Raw genomic sequence first — 17,183 nt, forward strand, 5'->3', positions numbered from 1 at the left:
ATTGGTGAAATTGAGAGTCAAGGAAGGACAGGGTGGTCAAGGTTTGCTGAGGGAGGAAGCAGATCCAACTTCTGATCTGAAAAGATTTAGCAAACACCTGTTGTGGGTAAGCTTCTTATGTGGATAAGCATTGAGTGGGTGGCCCAGGTTCCACATCCAATGGCTCTGTCCAGATGCCTCTTGCTTCTGAATGAAAAGGAATGGACCTCGAGGTCAAAGGTCCTGTTTTTATCAGGACTTCTAAAGTGCTTTAGGGTGAGGCCCATGTGCTAGGTGACTTTCCTGGTATCACCAGGGGAGGTAGAAAATGAGTTTTCCAATGAGTGTTAAGTTTAGCTCTGGTATCAGAAGGCAGTGGAGACTCTGGAGCTCCACAAGCCGAGGATGATACCAAACGTGTTACAGCCCTGTGTCTTGCTGCTGTACTAAGCTTGGCAGAGGAAGCATGTAGACATTAGAAACTGCCTGGCAGACAGGTTGGGTGAGACACAGGCTAGTGCTGCACCAGTGGTCGGCACCTAGCTACCAGCAATGTAGCAGCTCTGCCATCTCTGTTCCTGCCTTGACCAACAGTCAAGCCCCAGGCATTCAGTGGTGATTCTTCCCCAGAATAAATGGAGTCTCAGAAGATCAAGGTAGAGGAATGGCATGTGCACAAGAGGGCCAGCCAGACAGCCAGCTGGCCAGCTGACTTTTATTTCTAAACCTTGGGCAGTGGGGGAGAGGTTTGAGGATGAATGTGTCTGATTCACTGTGTGCCAGGACACTTGATTTACATGCAGTGACACAGTACCTCATTTACATGCAGTAGCATGGGGTCCTATCACAAGAAGGAAAACACAGTACATAATTATCCTATGGATGGGGGAAGAACTTCCAGGTAAGATTGAAGGTCATTTGCTGGAGGCTAGGATCTCCTTAGCATAGGGTGGGGCAATCTCTAGGTGCTTGCCGAACAGTTTCTTATCTGGAAGTGGTTGGGGTTGTAATCTCCCTGAGGGCTACATGATACTCCTGAGAGGATCTGTGGGTCCCAGATCAGGGGAAGAGAGAACCCCACTGAGAAAGGGAGTCCAGTGTAATGGACTGAACTCAGTTGGATATCCAGATATGCCAGAGCTTGACCTCTCCAGCAGCACCCCACAAGCCTCTGTGCCAGATTCCAGTGATGTAGAAAGATACATGGTCCCCAGTTCCAAGAACGAGGAGGCACCCAATGTACAGATTACAAGTCAGCGTTACTGTGTCTTAAGCTCACTTGTAAGCACCAGGCCAGCTTTAACTGATCACTTCACTGAGGCACAGAGATGCCAACTCACTGGCTGAAGATCAGAGAGTAATATATGGTCCTGCCAAGTGGTGGAGACAGGCCTTGCTCTTGAGGTCCCACTTGTCCTGCCCCTCCTTTGCCATGGACAGAGATCCCATGCTTCTAGTCCCTGTAGATAATGCTGAAAACTCAAAGGTCAGTGTGGGAGCCCGTGGAAGGCCTGGCAAGGATCTTATTGGTGCTATGTGGGCAGAATGAACGAAGTGCCCTGACTGGTTGTGGGAGGGAAAGCATTCTGAGTGGAGAAGGAACTAAATGTAGGCTGGTGCTGCTGGGGGGAGGGCAGTAGATATCACATACTCGATTTGTACACATAGCTATATTCCACCCTGTCACCTCCTTTGGGTTTGTGTACCCACGGGCCTGTGGTTGAAATGAGACTAGGAGCATGCTGATGATCTGAGAGACTAAGGTTAGCTCTGAAACTGCCTTAATCATTTTCCCCACTGATCATGATTCCATGCAGCTCTCTCAGCCAGCCAGAACATCTACACACAGTTGTTTGCACCAACCAAAGACATTCTCATCCCCAGGGCATCTTATTTTTCTTTGTGTAACCTGCCCATGGGCCTGGCTGTCCTGCCCTTCCAAGGTGTAAAGTTACAGAGGTTCTGTAATGGGCAAAAGAAAGACGGTGGACTCTGATGAGTCTAGGGGGCAGGTGAGGAGCAATGACGGTGGGTCAGGAAAGAGAGAAATGTAGGTCCAGGAGCAACAAAGATTCAGCCCTGGAAGCTGGAGCATCAGGGCTCATGGGACCTTTTCCCATCCATTGTCTCATAATCTTGGACCTATTCTGACCTACTTTTATTAAATGCAGAGTCTGGGGTGGTGGTGGTGATGGCAGCCCTAGGTGCCAAAAAGATCTCTCGTTGTTAACCCAGTAAGGCACATTGGACACATAAGTTTTCCAAGATCCAGAAGCTAACCATCTTGCCTCTCTCTGTTGTCCAACCTCAATTCCTAGAATAATGCTTTTCTCCTACCAGAGCTTTCTCTAGCCAGACTGAACCTCCCACAGAACGGATTCAGGTGTATTCTGCCCAATGCTCATGCAGACCCACAAGCTTGTGTCTCTTTTTCTTTCTGCTCCTTTTCAGGGGCCCATTTCCCCCTCTTTCTAGCTGCAGACCTGTGAGGAAAGCAGGATTCTCCTCATTTCTCAGATTTCACAAGAGAAAAGCCTGCATTCCCAGCCAGGGGAGGCAGGATGTAAGTGTGGAAGCCAAGGTCATTCAGCCTCTGGCAGAAGGAATGGGACCTCAGCTAAACCTATTCTCTGAGGACCCAGGAGTCTCACTAGGTGTCCTGGGCCCATGGTCACATGCGCTCTCTTATCCATGGGCACCAGGGCCAGAAAGGCTGGAATGGCAGGTGAGCCTGGGTGCGGCCCAGGAGGCAGTTCTGACTGTGGGGCTCCAAGATGCCTGGAGCGTGGGCCTTGAGCTCCGCAGCTACTGAGCTCAGTCTTCTCAGGGCTTGTGCCCTGAGTCACCACTGGGCCACAGAGGTGTCCGAGGGTCCCTAGAGAGTTCCAGGCCTGCCGGTCAGGCCCCGCCCCCCAGCTACACGGGCGCGGGCAGGGGCGGTGCCGGCGGAGTTGGGCGCGGGCGCGCGGTGCTTGGTGCGCGCCACCGCCCCTCGGCCCAGCTAGCTGGCCTTCCCTACCTAAGCCCTTGGCTGGTTCAGCCGGCCCCACCCCTTCTTCCCCTCCTGGCCCGGAGGCCTGGTGCGCGGTGCAGCGCTACGATCGCGGCCTGGCTATCGGGGCAAGGCGGTTTTGGCGCTGGAGGGTGGCACTCCAGACGCCGGGCGCGAGGCCAGAGCTGGCTCGACAGGGTGCGGGGGGGAGGGTCCGGAGGAGCCCCCAGAGGAGAGCAGGGGCAGGCAGGGGGTGCCAAGGTAATGGGCAAGGCCTGCGTGCCTGATTGCGAGGGGCGGGGGCTCCAGGCGCTGTTTGGCCGGGGCCTGGCGGGCTCTAGGGCGCCAGGGGCGGCGGGAGGGAAGTGGGACAGGGAGGGACTAAGGGAGGAGACCGCAGGGATGGGCCGGGGGCTTGGAGGACAGGAGCAGGTGGGCGGGGACAGGGGCCCTGCTTGAAGAGGCGCAGCAGAGAGGTGGCGGGCTGCACGAGCAAACAGGGCGGTTGCCTCCTGGGCCTGGAGAAAGGTGAGGCCATTTGGTTGGATGCCCCCAGCCCCCAGGGCATGGTTAGGTGTTCAGGGCCACTGAGCTGGGAGCTGAGCACTGTTGGGGAGGGAAGATTTGGAGGTCAGGCTGGCCAAGGTGTTTGGAGTCTTCAGTAGATCCCAAGAGAAGAGTGTTGCTGGGCCAGAAGCAGGAGTTCTTCACCAGGGCGCTGGTGTCCATCAAAGGTGGGGAAGCCAGGCACTTTTAGGGCCTGCATGAGTGAAAGGGGACAAGAGACCCCAGAGTTTGAGTTTGAGCACAGTTTGGGAGTTGCCATGTTACTGGGTAAATTGATGAATCATAAGATTTGAAAAGCGCAGAACCCTTTCCTGGCATGCAGTTCTGAGTGGTGAAAATCATAGGGGCTTAGGATTTGGAGAAGTGATTTTGGAGGCCACGTCTGGAGACACCAGGTGCTCCAGAAGGCCACCAGTCCCTGTGGGAGGTACTTTAGGAGTTTTGACCCAGAGAGCTGGGATTTAGAGGCCTCAGCCTGGGGTGGGATTAAGGAAGGTCTTTGTTGGTAGCAAGTTTCCTGCCTTCCTTCCTTTCTAGAATGTCAGGATTCAGCTGTGTTCCTGTGGGGAGTGGGTTAAAAATTCTTTCAGCCTACAGTCAGCTGTATAGTATCCACCAGGGGCTGGAGGGTCATATACATGCGTGACTGCAGCTGCATTTTCTATAGTGGATTCCTCATGCTCCCTCACTGTTGCCATAGTAACTGCCTATTGATGGTGTATTTATAGGGGAAGAAGCAGGCGATATATTTTGGGGGAAGGAGGGGGAAAATCCCTCACAGCAGCAGCAGCAGCAGCAGCAGCAGCAGCAGCAGCAGTGATGGTGGCTACAAAATTGTTAATGGGGTGGGAGATGCCATTGAGCTGTCTGGGGGGAGAGTCTGGCTTTTCTGAGGCTCAGAAATTAACTAATGACTTTTCCAGGCCAGGATAACACAAACATGGGGCTATGATGCATGTGTGTATGAATACACGGAAGTTCATGTGTTTGATTGAGACCAAAAATGGCTGTATGTAAAGCTATTATATAATTTTACCATGTAGATTTTCTTGAAAACTCCGCTGTTCATTCCAATAAGCAATGAGATGTGTTTGCTTTCTTATTAGTGAAAGCTTTGTTCATTCTTTTCAAACTCTGATATGACCACTTCATTTTTTTTTTTTTACCAAAACACCGTGTTCCTAATCCAGTTCTCACTGCATCCTCATCATAAGGACTCCATAGACCTTAATGAGGCCAGGTTTTGCAATAGTTCCCTTGTTGTCATTGTGAAAATAGTATTTCAGTGATGTAATGACTTGTTGGTAGTTCTCCATGAGTCCTAAAGAGAAAGCCTCTTGATACAGTGATTCTTCAGATGTCTGATTGGTCACTTTCCCCATCATTTAAATTTTTTTTCATGATTTTTATCTTCCTTATTTTCCAAACAGACTAGAAGCCATATTTTTAAACACACAATAGGAATAAGACTCTGGAAGAATAAATAGAATAGCATACCAAGTTGTGGGGAGAAAAGCATATGTGCATAACAGCTGGTCTTCCAGAGCACTTGTATTTGGCCATCAATGTTAGCACTGAACTTCCTGGCAGCCTAGGCAAACGGAGGAGCATAATGGGCAACAAAGCTCATGTGTCTTACATCCCATTAGTCATAAAACATGAACTTCTGCTTGGGGAGGGGAGCTGAGAGGTGATTGCTCCCAGATGTTGATGGCTTAGACGATGCTTGAGAGTATGTGTCTGAGTAGGACTGTGTTAGCAGAAAAAAGGCTTTATGGCAATATTTCTCAATAGTGGCCTCTCCTCTAAGTGACCTTTGCAGATATATTGTATTGTACTGTACTGGATTGTATTTACGTTCTTGTGTGTTGTGGTCCAGAGTCTTAGATATGTCTGATATATGCCGTATGAACAAGCTATACCCCCAGACCTGTGTCTTCATACTGATTTTTTAAGTATGTGTTTATGAAGGTTCTCTGCTGCAGTACTAGTTTATGCAAAGAGAAAATATGTGTTTGCCTCCAGAGAAGTTCAAACATCTCATCTCTCTATCTGGGGAAGATGAGCTGAGAAAATTGTCTGAGTCTTGGTCCAGTGGATTGGACCAGGAAGTGTAAGAATATGTTGTAAGTGCTGGGTCTGACCCTGTACAGTACATATCCATAGAAGATTACTGTAGATCAGCCTCAGCTGGGCTGGGACATTTGAGATGGCTGTTGTTGCTACTTAAGTTTGGTGTTCAAGGAACACAATCGTCTATTGAGGTGTCTGGGACTCATCTTCACCCTCAAATTCAACTCCAGGTCTTGTCTCTGTCAGTTTGCTTAACCTAGCCCCTACTCAACTTCATATCTGGGCTTGACTTCTCATCTGTCTCTGGGCTTCTTTCCTTTCTGAACGGACAAACATCCATTGAAGGGATAGGGAGTGGTAGCTCAGTCCTTTAACTGTTGTTCTTTGAAACTCATAGGAGTGTGTGTGTGTGTGTGTGTGTGTGTGTGTGTGTGTGTGTGTGTTTAAGGGCAGGGCTCTGCTGGGCTTTGGGGAGCTCTGGAGGTCTTTGGGAAGTTAGGAGTGGTGTACTTTTTAGCCAGATTGGTGGGAGATCACATTCCAGACTCCGGTGGGTTTCACCACAACTTTCTGTTCCCCCTTGCCAGGCAAGTGATACCCTGGAGCAGAAGGAGCATCATGGCTGGTGAGTGCTTCTGGAACCATCTGAGTTAGGCAGGGTCATGCAAAAGCAGCACATCCATCTTTCAGCTTTTCTTTCCTTGGGTGGCTCTGGGGTGCACTAATGCAACAGCTCATGGATCTTGTGAAAGAGGGCCACAGGCCACACCTGTGAGCCTGGGCATAGAGGGGCATCACTTCCTGTGAGGAGTAAGCAGTCTTACCATTGGGTGATTGCTTTCACCCTCCAAAGCCCAGCTCCTGCCTGTTTTTAGTCCCACCGCTGGCAGCCTGGAGGAGGAGCCAGTTCTCATGGTAAGAGCTCTGTGTTTTCATTTTCAAGACAGAGGCAGAAGCTACTGGACGTTTTTTATCCAAGACTACAATACATAGAATTCTTGCTGGTCTTTCTTCCTGTTCCATGTGAAGTTCCTTCTCAGTTGGGTCTCGGTTTCCTTTGTATGGTGAAGGACCTGGCTCATGTTGGGACCCTGAGGTCCTGCTGGAGAGCACAGAATCATAGAAAGTCAGCTCTCCTATCCCTATTGCAATAAGGCCAGGTTGGAGTCCTGGCTTTAGGCCTGCAGGATTTGCCCAATTTCCCCTCATAATTGGGCCAGTCTGGTTTGTAAGGACAGACTTGCTGTTCGCTCCTCAGTGTTTCTGGAAGCCAAGAATGCCCATGCAGTCCTGAAACGGTTCCCTCGTGCCAATGAGTTCCTGGAGGAGCTGCGTCAGGGCACCATCGAGCGGGAGTGCATGGAAGAGATCTGCAGCTATGAAGAAGTCAAGGAAGTATTTGAGAACAAAGAGAAAACGGCACGTACTGCCCCGGGGCTGGGTTCTGGGAGGAAAAATGAAAGTAGGGTGGAAAGAAGGGAAGGATACTACCCTAGCCTGCATCCTGCCTGTTGGAGCCTGAAAAGAACACTGGGTGTCCCTCTAGGTCTGTTGCATGGTTCATGTGGACTTCCTCATCTGAGAACTCCGTCTTTCATCCTTGCTGGATTCCCTAAACTCTCTGAGGGTTCTCTCCAGCCAGTAAGATAGCTCAGGGTGGAGAAGGAGTCACAAGCTTGTTCTTGGTACATGACTTGTTGGAGGCCTCAGATGTCTAGAACATGGATATTAGGGGAACATCACCTGGTGCCTGTCTTCCTCAGGAGTGAGTGGCCCTTCTTCTTTTGCAGATGGAGTTTTGGAAGGGATACCCAAATGCAGTCTACTCAGTCCGAGATCCCTCGCAGAGCTCAGATGCCATGTATGTGGTGGTGCCCCTTCTGGGGGTAGTCTTGCTGATTGTCATTGCCTTGTTTATCATCTGGAGGTGCCAGCTGCAGAAAGCAACTCGTCACCACGCCTCCTATGCTCAGAACCGGTACCTAGCCAGTCGCGCCGGACACAACCTCCCCCGAGTCATGGTTTACAGGGGCACTGTGCATAGCCAGGGAGAGTCCTCTGGGCACCGTGAGGCAGGGAATAACCCACAGATAGTCCTGGGGCCCAGCCGGGGAGGCAGAACCACTGTCCGGCTGGAGAGCACCCTCTACCTCCCTGAGCTCTCTCTCTCCAGATTGTCTAGTGCTACCCCTCCCCCCTCCTATGAGGAGGTGACTGCACCCCAGGAGGGCAGTGGTGAAGAGGCCAGTGTCTCTTACAGTGACCCTCCTCCAAAGTATGAAGAGATTGTGGCAGCCAGCCCCAGTGCAGACAAATAGCTAAGCACAGGCCCCAGCCTGGATAAAAGCCTCTGCCAGAGGTAGCCTGCTTCCTTTTGGACTTCTGAAAGACTGTGCCACCACAAAACAGCCTTAGCTTCTTTGTTGCCAAATAATTCCCTAACCATGAATTTGTAGAAAGTCAGTTGGTAGAGATAGTTGGTGTGTGTGACCTCAAGTGTGTGTGTGTGTGTGTGTGTGTGTGTGTCGGGGTGGGGAGCATATAGGGCAAGTATATGATCCCCCTGGGAAGAGCTACAGACTTGAGAGCCCAGGTCTTCCAGACTGCCCCCCTCCTCCACCAGCAGTCCCCACTATCCTGCCCTCTCAGTAGGGACTGGCTTCTTTTATGCCAAAGGAACCATCCCATGGTGTTGATTATGGCTAGAATGGCCACAGGCTCATCCCCTGGGCCTGTAAGGCTTACTGGGGATCTCTACATGTCTGAGGACCTAGGACACAGAGGTGAGGGGGGTCAAGCCAGCCCTACAGTTCCTCCTTTCTAAACAGTTCCATACTTACTGTTCTCACTTATATTATGAGGACATAAATAAGGATTGAACTAGGAACAAAACACAAGTAATAAATAACCGTAGATGAAAACAAGTGCACCTGGACCATTTTCGCCCTCCAAAAGAAATCAACTAAACAAACCTTGGCACAGCCTTCCTCCAACACCCACCTCTCTGCTCCCGACCAGGGTGAAATATATATGTAGAGCAACCTGGCAGGAGGACAGGGCATGGGAAGGAGGGGCGCTGGGTGGCAGAGCTCCTTTTTCCAGACCAATCAAGGGGCCCACTTGAACTCTGCCATCTTGTTTCTGATGTGTACCAGCTGTGCTAAAACCACTCCTGGCTGGCATAAGCCCATGTGTGGCTTTGGAGGACTCTGTTGTGTGGGAAACTGATAACCCCTTTCCCCCATGGAGTCCAGGGCCTACCCTTGGGCTGTAACAGACTGGCACAGGGAGCTCAAGGTTCCTCCTTTGTGAGGTTGGTAAATCCACAGGAGAGTTAAAACCCTGAGCTCCACCTCCTTGGCACTCTGCTATCTGACTTTGAAGTTTTAGGATAGTTCCTGTTTTGTAAATAGGTGCACTGAACTTGAACTTCAGATTGTGATTTCTCCTAATGATGGTGCCCATACAGGGAGAAGTTCTCGAATTGTATCTTAATATTTCTCTTTGTGGGGGAGCCCATGACCTGGGGTCTAAAGCCTACCTGGGATTTGCTCTGCTGTGGCTGGGTGCTGTTCTGTTTTCAATGAGGCTTTGGAAGACATTAGGCAGAGGTGACTTGCTATTTACCTGTCAATGATGAAGTAAACAGCACTGTTGATACCATCTCTACCCACCCAGATCTAGTCTCCTGGCCTCTGGGCCAAATCATTTTCCCTCTGTGGTGCTTTTAAAAATGTAGCACATTTTTGTGGGGCCCAGAAAGAGTGCATAGCGTGGGTCTGTTGGCAACTGTAAAGGCTTCCAACCCACAGAGTTGATAAGCTTCCTTCTGTCTAAACAGCCCTCCAAGGCAGCCGCTGAGACACATTCCTTGAATGCAAACCCTGCCTTGAGGCCGCAGACAACTTTGAGAGGCTGTTCCAGTGTTAGGGACTTCCCCTCGGCTGTGTTTCTACTCAAGCTTCTGTTCTTACCCCAGTGAGGCTGCCAGCTTCACTGGATAACTCAACCCTATGGCTCCCCTACCTCACCAGCCCATTGGAAATGTGTGGAGCTAATGCTTGTGAAGTGCTTGACCACCACGGAAGCAGTGAAGTTTACCCTTCGCAGGATTCTTCTAGAAATAAGCAGCATCTGTAAAAGGCTGGTTCTAGCTGATGGCTTCCATGCCTCTGCTGTTCATTTGACCCTCAGTTTCCTGACACCAGAGATGCTCACTGGTGGCATTTTTCCTTCTTTCCCTCCGTGTTGAGCTCCTTCTTCTGTCCCTTCCTGCTTTCTTTTCTTCATGTCTTCCCTCTTCCCTTTTATTTCCCCTTCCATTTTTTCTTTTTCTTCTTTGTCTTCATTGGTCTTCTAGTATTGCACTCTTGCCTTTCCTCATAAAGGAATTTGGGGCCCAGAAGTCCCCTGCTGTTTTCATGATGGAGATGGGAATCAATCTCATCCAGACATGTTGGAGATCCCAGGGAAGCTGGGCCAGCCCAGAATCTTCCAGCATTTTGTTAAGCTGGTGCCTGGCTGTGACCCAGATGCTTCACAGAGCTCTTCCAGGTAATTTGTGCCAAGGCCTCTGCAATGGTTTTTGCAGCACAGTGTTTAGTACATATAAATGGGCAAAATTCCTCAAGGTGCACACTTGGCTTTTATGAATTCCCTGTACATATCTTTTCAAACTCTGTCTTTGTATAGACATTGATTTGATACAATGCTAACACTTAAGTAGCCACATTTCTTTTGTTTGAGATGTGTGTGTGTGTGTGTTGTGTATACATGTGAGCATGTTGTCTTTTCTCATTGCTTCTATGAAATGATAGCTGGTGTGTGCTTCTATTTGTTCCAGGAGAAATCTGCTCTGTTGGGAAGACTGTCTTCGTCTTGTGGGGCCTGCACTCTGTGGGACCCCCTCCCATTCACATGCCTTTTGGTATGGTGCCCCCTGCTTCAGCTCCTATTCTGTAGGCGTCAGCAGTTGAAGAAAATCTGAGCGTGTGTGTGTGTGTGTGTGTGTGTGTGTGTATGAGAGAGAGAGAGAGAGAGAGAGAGAGAGAGAGAGAGAGAGAGAGAGAAGCAGACAAGACAAGACAGAGACAGAATAAGTGTGTATGTGTGAGAGAGAGAAAGAGTAAGAGACAGAGACAGACAGAATGAGAGAGAGAGAGAGAGAGAGAGAGAGAGAGAGAGAGAGAGAGTGTGATTGTTGACTTTGGGAATGATTGGGGCTAGTTACTTAGATATTTTTCACGAAAAATGAAAAGGCTTTAAAAAATCCTTAAAATATGACTGTCACTTGTTTTCAACCAAAACCTTTTAAAGACTTTTTAAACAAGAATGGCAACCCTGTCAGTCCCCTCCCAGAGTGCCCAATTACTTTGAGTTTTCAAAATGAAAGCACAAGAGAAAGACTGGGGCGCACAGGTGCCTGGCATGTGCATACCCCTGCACAGCTGTGTTGCGCCCTGGCTGCAAGAGGTATAATCCTGAGCAGTGGACCCAGGAAACTGAGGCCTCCTCTGCTGCTTGCCAATCCCACTGCCATTAGTGTGAATTCCTTAGGGTGCTCCAGCAAACAAGCATCTGCCCAATTGTTTGGACATTGTCTTTTTGGTAGTCCAAACATTAGGGATTAGGGACAGCAGTGTTTTCTGTTTAAGCAGTTAGAGCCAGATGCTTCCTCTCTCCCACTGGATGATAACTCCCCAGATCCCAAATTTGATGGATCTTTTGACAACCAAATGCATCCCATGAGAAAAACAAGAAAAAAAAATTCCAACATTGCCACTAGATTGTCTTTTAATTCAAGTGAGAGCAAGATGGCAGAGAGAGGCTGAGATACCATGACTGTCTTTCTGGAACAGTAGGTGTGCTCTGACTTTGTGTCTGCTGGGCTGGGCTGCTTCTCAGCTTGTCAAGTGCTGAAGCTCCATGCCTAGGCATCACCAATTCTGAAACAGCCACATCTTCCCCCACTGAAGTCTCCTAATACTAATCAGTATAATTAGCTAATTTTAGACTGCTGCAATCACAATGCTTCCAACTACAGTAAAAGCCCATTAATTTGAGCCCACTAATACAGAACTTAGAGGAAATCCAAATTTGAAATAATTCGCAGTAACTGCTGTTCTTGCTACATACAAATATTTGCAAGTATCTTCCCTTCAGTCAGGCTTCAGGGGCTTCTGTATAAAAGGACTTAGGTTTAAAATGGGTACCCTTTCCAAAGGAAAAGCTTGAGGTACCAAGGATCCCTTCATTGTGCCTTCAGCTTGGAGTTTAACAGTTCTTGAGTGTAAGGCTCTTTCTGTGCAGGGTGATTCCTTGTTCTCTCTCCATTGTGGGGACGTTAGATTTTGCAGCCTTTCACTCCATGTCTGTATGTATCCTGTGAATAACATAGTGTATGATCTTGACTGCAATTTAAACAAAGTACGTGTCTTTTACGTGTTCTGTAAAGCAGATGTTGCACTAGCAGACTGCCTGCTCTCGTTCACTCCCAAGTCTTCAGCCTTTGAGCTTTTCCTTTCCCAGGCCATGGGAGGCGAATCTCTCTCTAGCAAGAATTCCTCCAACAAAGATCTCCAAACAGCACCCCCCCCCAGCTCAATGCCTCCACAGTTGTTTCACTGACTGCTAAACGTGCCTGCCCTTCTCCAGCCCCCTGCAAGCACTAAGACTGATATCTGGGATTGGGACCAACCCTCCAGCTGCTTTTTGCCACCCAACCTGTCTTGCCTCACTGATGCCATTTTCCCAGGCCTGAATCTTCCTGCTATTTTACTCTGTCGTTGTGAATTTGTGACAGTGGCAATCCTGACACGTGCAACTGAGCTTTTATAGAAATGATTGCTGTGAAATGGATTAATTTTTGTACCATTTGAAACTGTACTAGCATTCATGTGTTGATTGGTGTCAGCTGGGGCATCTGTACATTCAGTCATATGTTGAGATTTCACATGGAGCCTTGGTCAGCAAACCAACTTGCTTCTGACCTTTCACGCACACGCTCTCTGGCTCCCTTTGTACAATTGTTGAGTTTAGCTGTTAACTTCTGTCTCTTTCTGTATAAGAAATAATGAGTAAAAATAAAGATCGAATGGCATCCACTTGTACCTTGTCCTGGTCCATCATAGATAGATCCTATATGACTCCCCAAATTCTGCAAAGCATAGAAGTCTGGTGGTCAAACTTGTGGAATCAAAAGTCAGACTGTATAGATAAGGAAACAGCCCAAACCAGTTTAGGAGCCAGTTGGAAGCAGTGGTCATCTGCATCCTAAAGTTTGTGCTCAGAGTGTGTAATCGGATCTTCTGTCCCATCCCCCTGTGGGAAGAGGTTAATAAGATTTGTCAAAGATCTTGTTTAGCAACTCCTAGACACCTGATCCCTGTTTAAATGAAGGCTCAGGTTTTGAAGCTATAGGTACTCCCACCACCCCAGCCAGAGAAGGGGGCACCTTCAACCTTAGAGCTGCAGGCTAGTACCTGCAAGGCAGCTAATATACCAAAAGTCCCTATACTTTTTTTTTGGTTTTCTGAGACAGGGTCTCTCTGTGTAGCCTTGGCTGTCCTGGACTTGCTTTGTAGACCAGGCTGGCCTTGAACTCACAATGATCTGCCTGCCTCTGCCTCCCCAAGTGCTGGGATTAAAGGCGTGCACCACCACGCCTAGCTGCATAGGCTGTTTCTAAACAATCGCAGCCAGAAATTATTGAACTTAATTTGTAATAGGGCCTGTACCTGTGTGAACAGAAAGAGTCCTCCCTTAAGATATGGGATTTATTTCACAGCCAGAGGAAGCGTAGCCTCATTGGTCAATGCCATTTGACTAAGGGCTTATGGAAAGTAGGTGCTAAGCTCAATTTATAATTGTAGATCTTTCCTCATGCTAGTTCTAGGGCACTCTAGGGCCTCCCACAGAGAAAGGCTTTTCCCTCAAAGTTTGGTTTGGTGTTGACTGTCCATTCCTTCACCATGTTCTGCTGTTAACCTCAGAAGTGCAGTAACCGTGTATAACCTCTTACCACCTCTTCCATAAAGCGCAGCATTGTGTTCAATTAAAAGCAAATGTGTTTTTCAATTAAAAAGTCTTGGTGCTATGACTTAGCTTTCTAGGGCTGCTGTCACCAACAACCAGAGTGTGGTTATTTATACAAGAACTTATTTCTTCACAGCTTCAGAGATTGGAGGTCAAGAGCAACACGTCTGCAGAGTTAGTTCCTTCGAAGGCCTATCTCCTTGAGGACTCTCTTCTCCCTGTGTCTCCACATTGTTTTCTTTATGTGCTTATTTGGCCAGTCATACAGGCTCGGGAGTGCCTTAGAGAGCTCAGTTTACCCAATATATCACTTGCAAGATCTTTACTTCTAGTAGTGTAACTCAGCACATGAACTGGGGCTACTGTGCAGTCCAGACCACTCCACTCATGACAAGGGGAGCCTTTGTGTCTTTCCTCCCAAACCTGAGCACACCACACACAGTCCAAAAAAGGCAGTGTGGTGAATAACATGACTTCTCTTTGATGTTGTCAGACAAGTGTCTGCCTTGCTAGGTTCAATTCAGATTCTCGAACTGTCCCTTGCCTGATACTGGTGGATGGACTCCGGACAACTACCAAAGATCCCGCTGGGCTAGTAAGGCTGGGGAAGGACAAGTTGAGCTTCAGAATGGTTTGTGCCCTCCAGTTTCTCTGAGGATTATAATGTGAGAGCCTAATACCCAAAGAAAAGACAAAATATTTGGAAATCCCTATGATTTTTCTAGATGACAAACACTGTTTTTAAGAATTCACAGGAGTATGAACTCCAATAATAACTGACTTCCTGCAATTTTGCCAAAGAATTCAAATTGTGGGATTATTCAGTTCAACTAGTATGTGTGTGATATAACAAGACACTAGGGGACTAGAGAGATGACTCAGAGGTTAAGACTATTGGCTGCTCTTCCAGAGTGCTCAGGCCTAGGTACCAGCACTCACGTGGTGGCTCACAACCATCTGTAACTCCAGTTACCAGAGATCTCATGCTCTCACCCTTTTCTGGCCTCTGCTGCCACTGTACACATGCGGTGCATATAGATGCAAGCAGAAAAAATCCATACATATAAAATAAAGTAAAATTAAATAAGAGAATGCTTTTTCTTAGGTTGGTAGTACTGGATCTCAGGAACACAATGGGTTGGACAGTCAATGATGATACTTTAAAGCTGAGAGCACATACACAATTAGGTGCTGGTCGAGCACCAATAAGCTAGGATATTTTTGCCTCAAGAAAGGCTGCAAGGCCCATAGTGCAGCGTGCCAGTTCCCAGCCACCAGTAGCACTGAGGACAGCTTGGGGTGGGACATCAAAATCCACAATTATGGTTTACATTGAACTGAGAATGTAGAGGAGACTAGCAGGACTGCTTATGAAGGCTCGGTGAGAAAGCCTTCTTGAGGGCACCATGGCCAGCTCAATAATTATTAGATCTCCAGACAGAAAGACACGGGGATGAAGCCAATGACAGAAGGAAAATTTGAAAAATTACAGGGTCTAGCAAACCCACACTGTTATTTAAGGAAACAAGCAGCCAGGGTTGTATGAGTGAAAATCCTGTACAAGACAAGGTGCATGGCCATTTAGGCCATGCTCAGAGTGGCTCTGCCCTAGTGATAATGAGAAGACACAAAGGAGCACTTTAAAGAGCAAGAACGCCTGTCTAGGTGTGCTCTTATCTGCTATATGGAGAAAAGGCTGGAGAAGAGCAAAAATCAAATGGCCAGGTGTTTGTAATCAACCTGATAAGAGACAGCAGCTAGAGAAATAGACAGCATGGCCATGTGGCCATTTAAGATGAAGATTATGAAGATTTTGAAACCGCAGGAGGGCCTTAGGACCACGAGTATGCGCTGTTTCCCAAGTAAGCCCAGTTGATTCTTTTGTTGGGATATTTGGGTCATCCTGGGAGAAATGCTGTAATTATAAGGCAGAATCCTGCAAGGGAAGTAAGAATTGGAAAGAAGGGAGGATACATTCAGATGTAGATGGTAGGGCCATTCACTGTCAACAGTTTCAGTGGAGGAGCAACAGGTTGGGGGAAGCACAGGCTGCAGATTCATTCTGAGATCAGTCATGAGTGTGATGTGGGGGATGTGGAGCTGAGGAAGGAGTCCTGGCTTGGAACAAGAAAGATCAGTGTTGCTCAAATTACCCAAAAGATAGCCCAGATCTGAGGACAGAAGGCAAGGGAAAACTGGGAAGAGCTCGATGTTTTAGAAACCAAGGAAGAAGACTGTTTCTAGAAGGGAAGTTTGCAGAATGATGTGAAATGCTTCCAAGAATCCAGTAAAGGTGACACCTACAGTTGATTTATCATACTGATTCGGCAGAGGTATCAGAATGAGTCCAGCAAGGGCTGCTATGAGCTGCATGGCAAAACAAGTAGATTAGAGTGAGTAGTGCAGTGCTTGGAGAGAGACAAGTAGAGACAGTGTGGATGGTGGAGGCCTCAACTTCAGAGCCTGAGAGAGGCTCTGAAAGTCATGCATGAGCAACAGGTGTCATGACCCCTCCAGTGGAGCCCGTGTGACAAACGTTACAACAGAGCCCAAGGTGATGACACCCACTCAAGGGAGAGTCTCCTGGAACCGGTCTGATGTTTCTGCTAGGAGTAACTGATTACCACACTCATTGTTTTGTGAACATTCTGACTGTTTTCTTTTTCTGCCTTGTTTTTACTTTTCTTATCAAAGAACTTTTCAGACATAACTGTGTTGCTAGGTGACCCTTTACTTGAAACTGCAGCCAAGAGTCATTTAGTCAAGTTTACCACTGAGTTCCGTTCCACTTGTTAATAAAAACATGGCTAAGAATTAGTCACCAGTAAATAGTTCATATTATGATTTACAAATAAAGTGTCTGAGTAAAACTCCAGATAGTGGCAGATGAGCTAAGAAAACAAACTGTCTTGACTCACAGATGTTTGGCATAATGAGAGAACACTTACTTTTGATAAAGAGGGCATATGCACTGATACCGATCTAATGACTTATGAATGACTGTCCAAGATTGATGACAACTTAATTACACTGCATCCTGTAGATTTATTTAAATTGTATGAAAAAAATAATGTAACCACGAGAGAACACCCCCATTTCAGATGTGTATGAAAATCTGGCTTGCTTGTCTCCAAAATACATTCAGACTCAAACTTCCCCTGAGTTTGTCTCTGTTTGTCACTCACCCATCTCTTGCCCACCGATGTTTCGAGAACTTCCAACCCCTAGGACCTATACCTGACTGAGTCGGTCTGCTGCAAATGGGTTATCTTTTGACATCACTAGGAAGGTTTCATGCACTGGGTAAAACTTACAACAATTCACATGCGTAAGTGTTAGGAAAAATATCAGCTCAGGACCCTCAAGACCAAGTTCTTACCACAAAAAAAAAGTGTTTTCCCCAAAGGGATAGAGATCAGGGAGTAAGAGACAAAGGACAGGAGACAGAGGATGATACAGAAGGGGAAGGGGAAAGGAAGAAGGCGTAGGGGTGTTTTGTCCCAGGGAGACATAGGACTGCCTCTGCATGGAGAGGCCT

General features: G+C 47.8%; 1 protein-coding gene across 2 annotated transcripts; it reads left to right on the forward strand.

Annotated features, from left to right (window-relative positions):
- Positions 1–2,950: 2,950 nt before the first annotated feature.
- Positions 2,951–8,525, forward strand: Prrg3 (proline rich and Gla domain 3). 2 transcript variants are annotated; one of them, XM_051141018.1, is made up of 4 exons: positions 2,951–3,232; positions 6,199–6,236; positions 6,870–7,030; positions 7,402–8,525. In XM_051141018.1, exons 2-4 carry the CDS (start codon positions 6,230–6,232, stop codon positions 7,927–7,929), a joined length of 696 nt encoding a protein of 231 aa, XP_050996975.1. In that variant the 5' UTR covers positions 2,951–3,232; positions 6,199–6,229; the 3' UTR covers positions 7,930–8,525. The 2 variants fall into 2 exon arrangements, with proteins under 2 accessions (XP_050996975.1, XP_050996976.1); XM_051141019.1 differs by lacking the exon at positions 2,951–3,232 and adding an exon at positions 3,442–3,499.
- The last annotated feature ends 8,658 nt before the right edge of the window (positions 8,526–17,183 follow it).

The sequence above is a fragment of the Acomys russatus genome, chromosome X, assembly GCF_903995435.1.
Source record: "Acomys russatus chromosome X, mAcoRus1.1, whole genome shotgun sequence".
Classification (NCBI taxonomy): domain Eukaryota; kingdom Metazoa; phylum Chordata; class Mammalia; order Rodentia; family Muridae; genus Acomys; species Acomys russatus.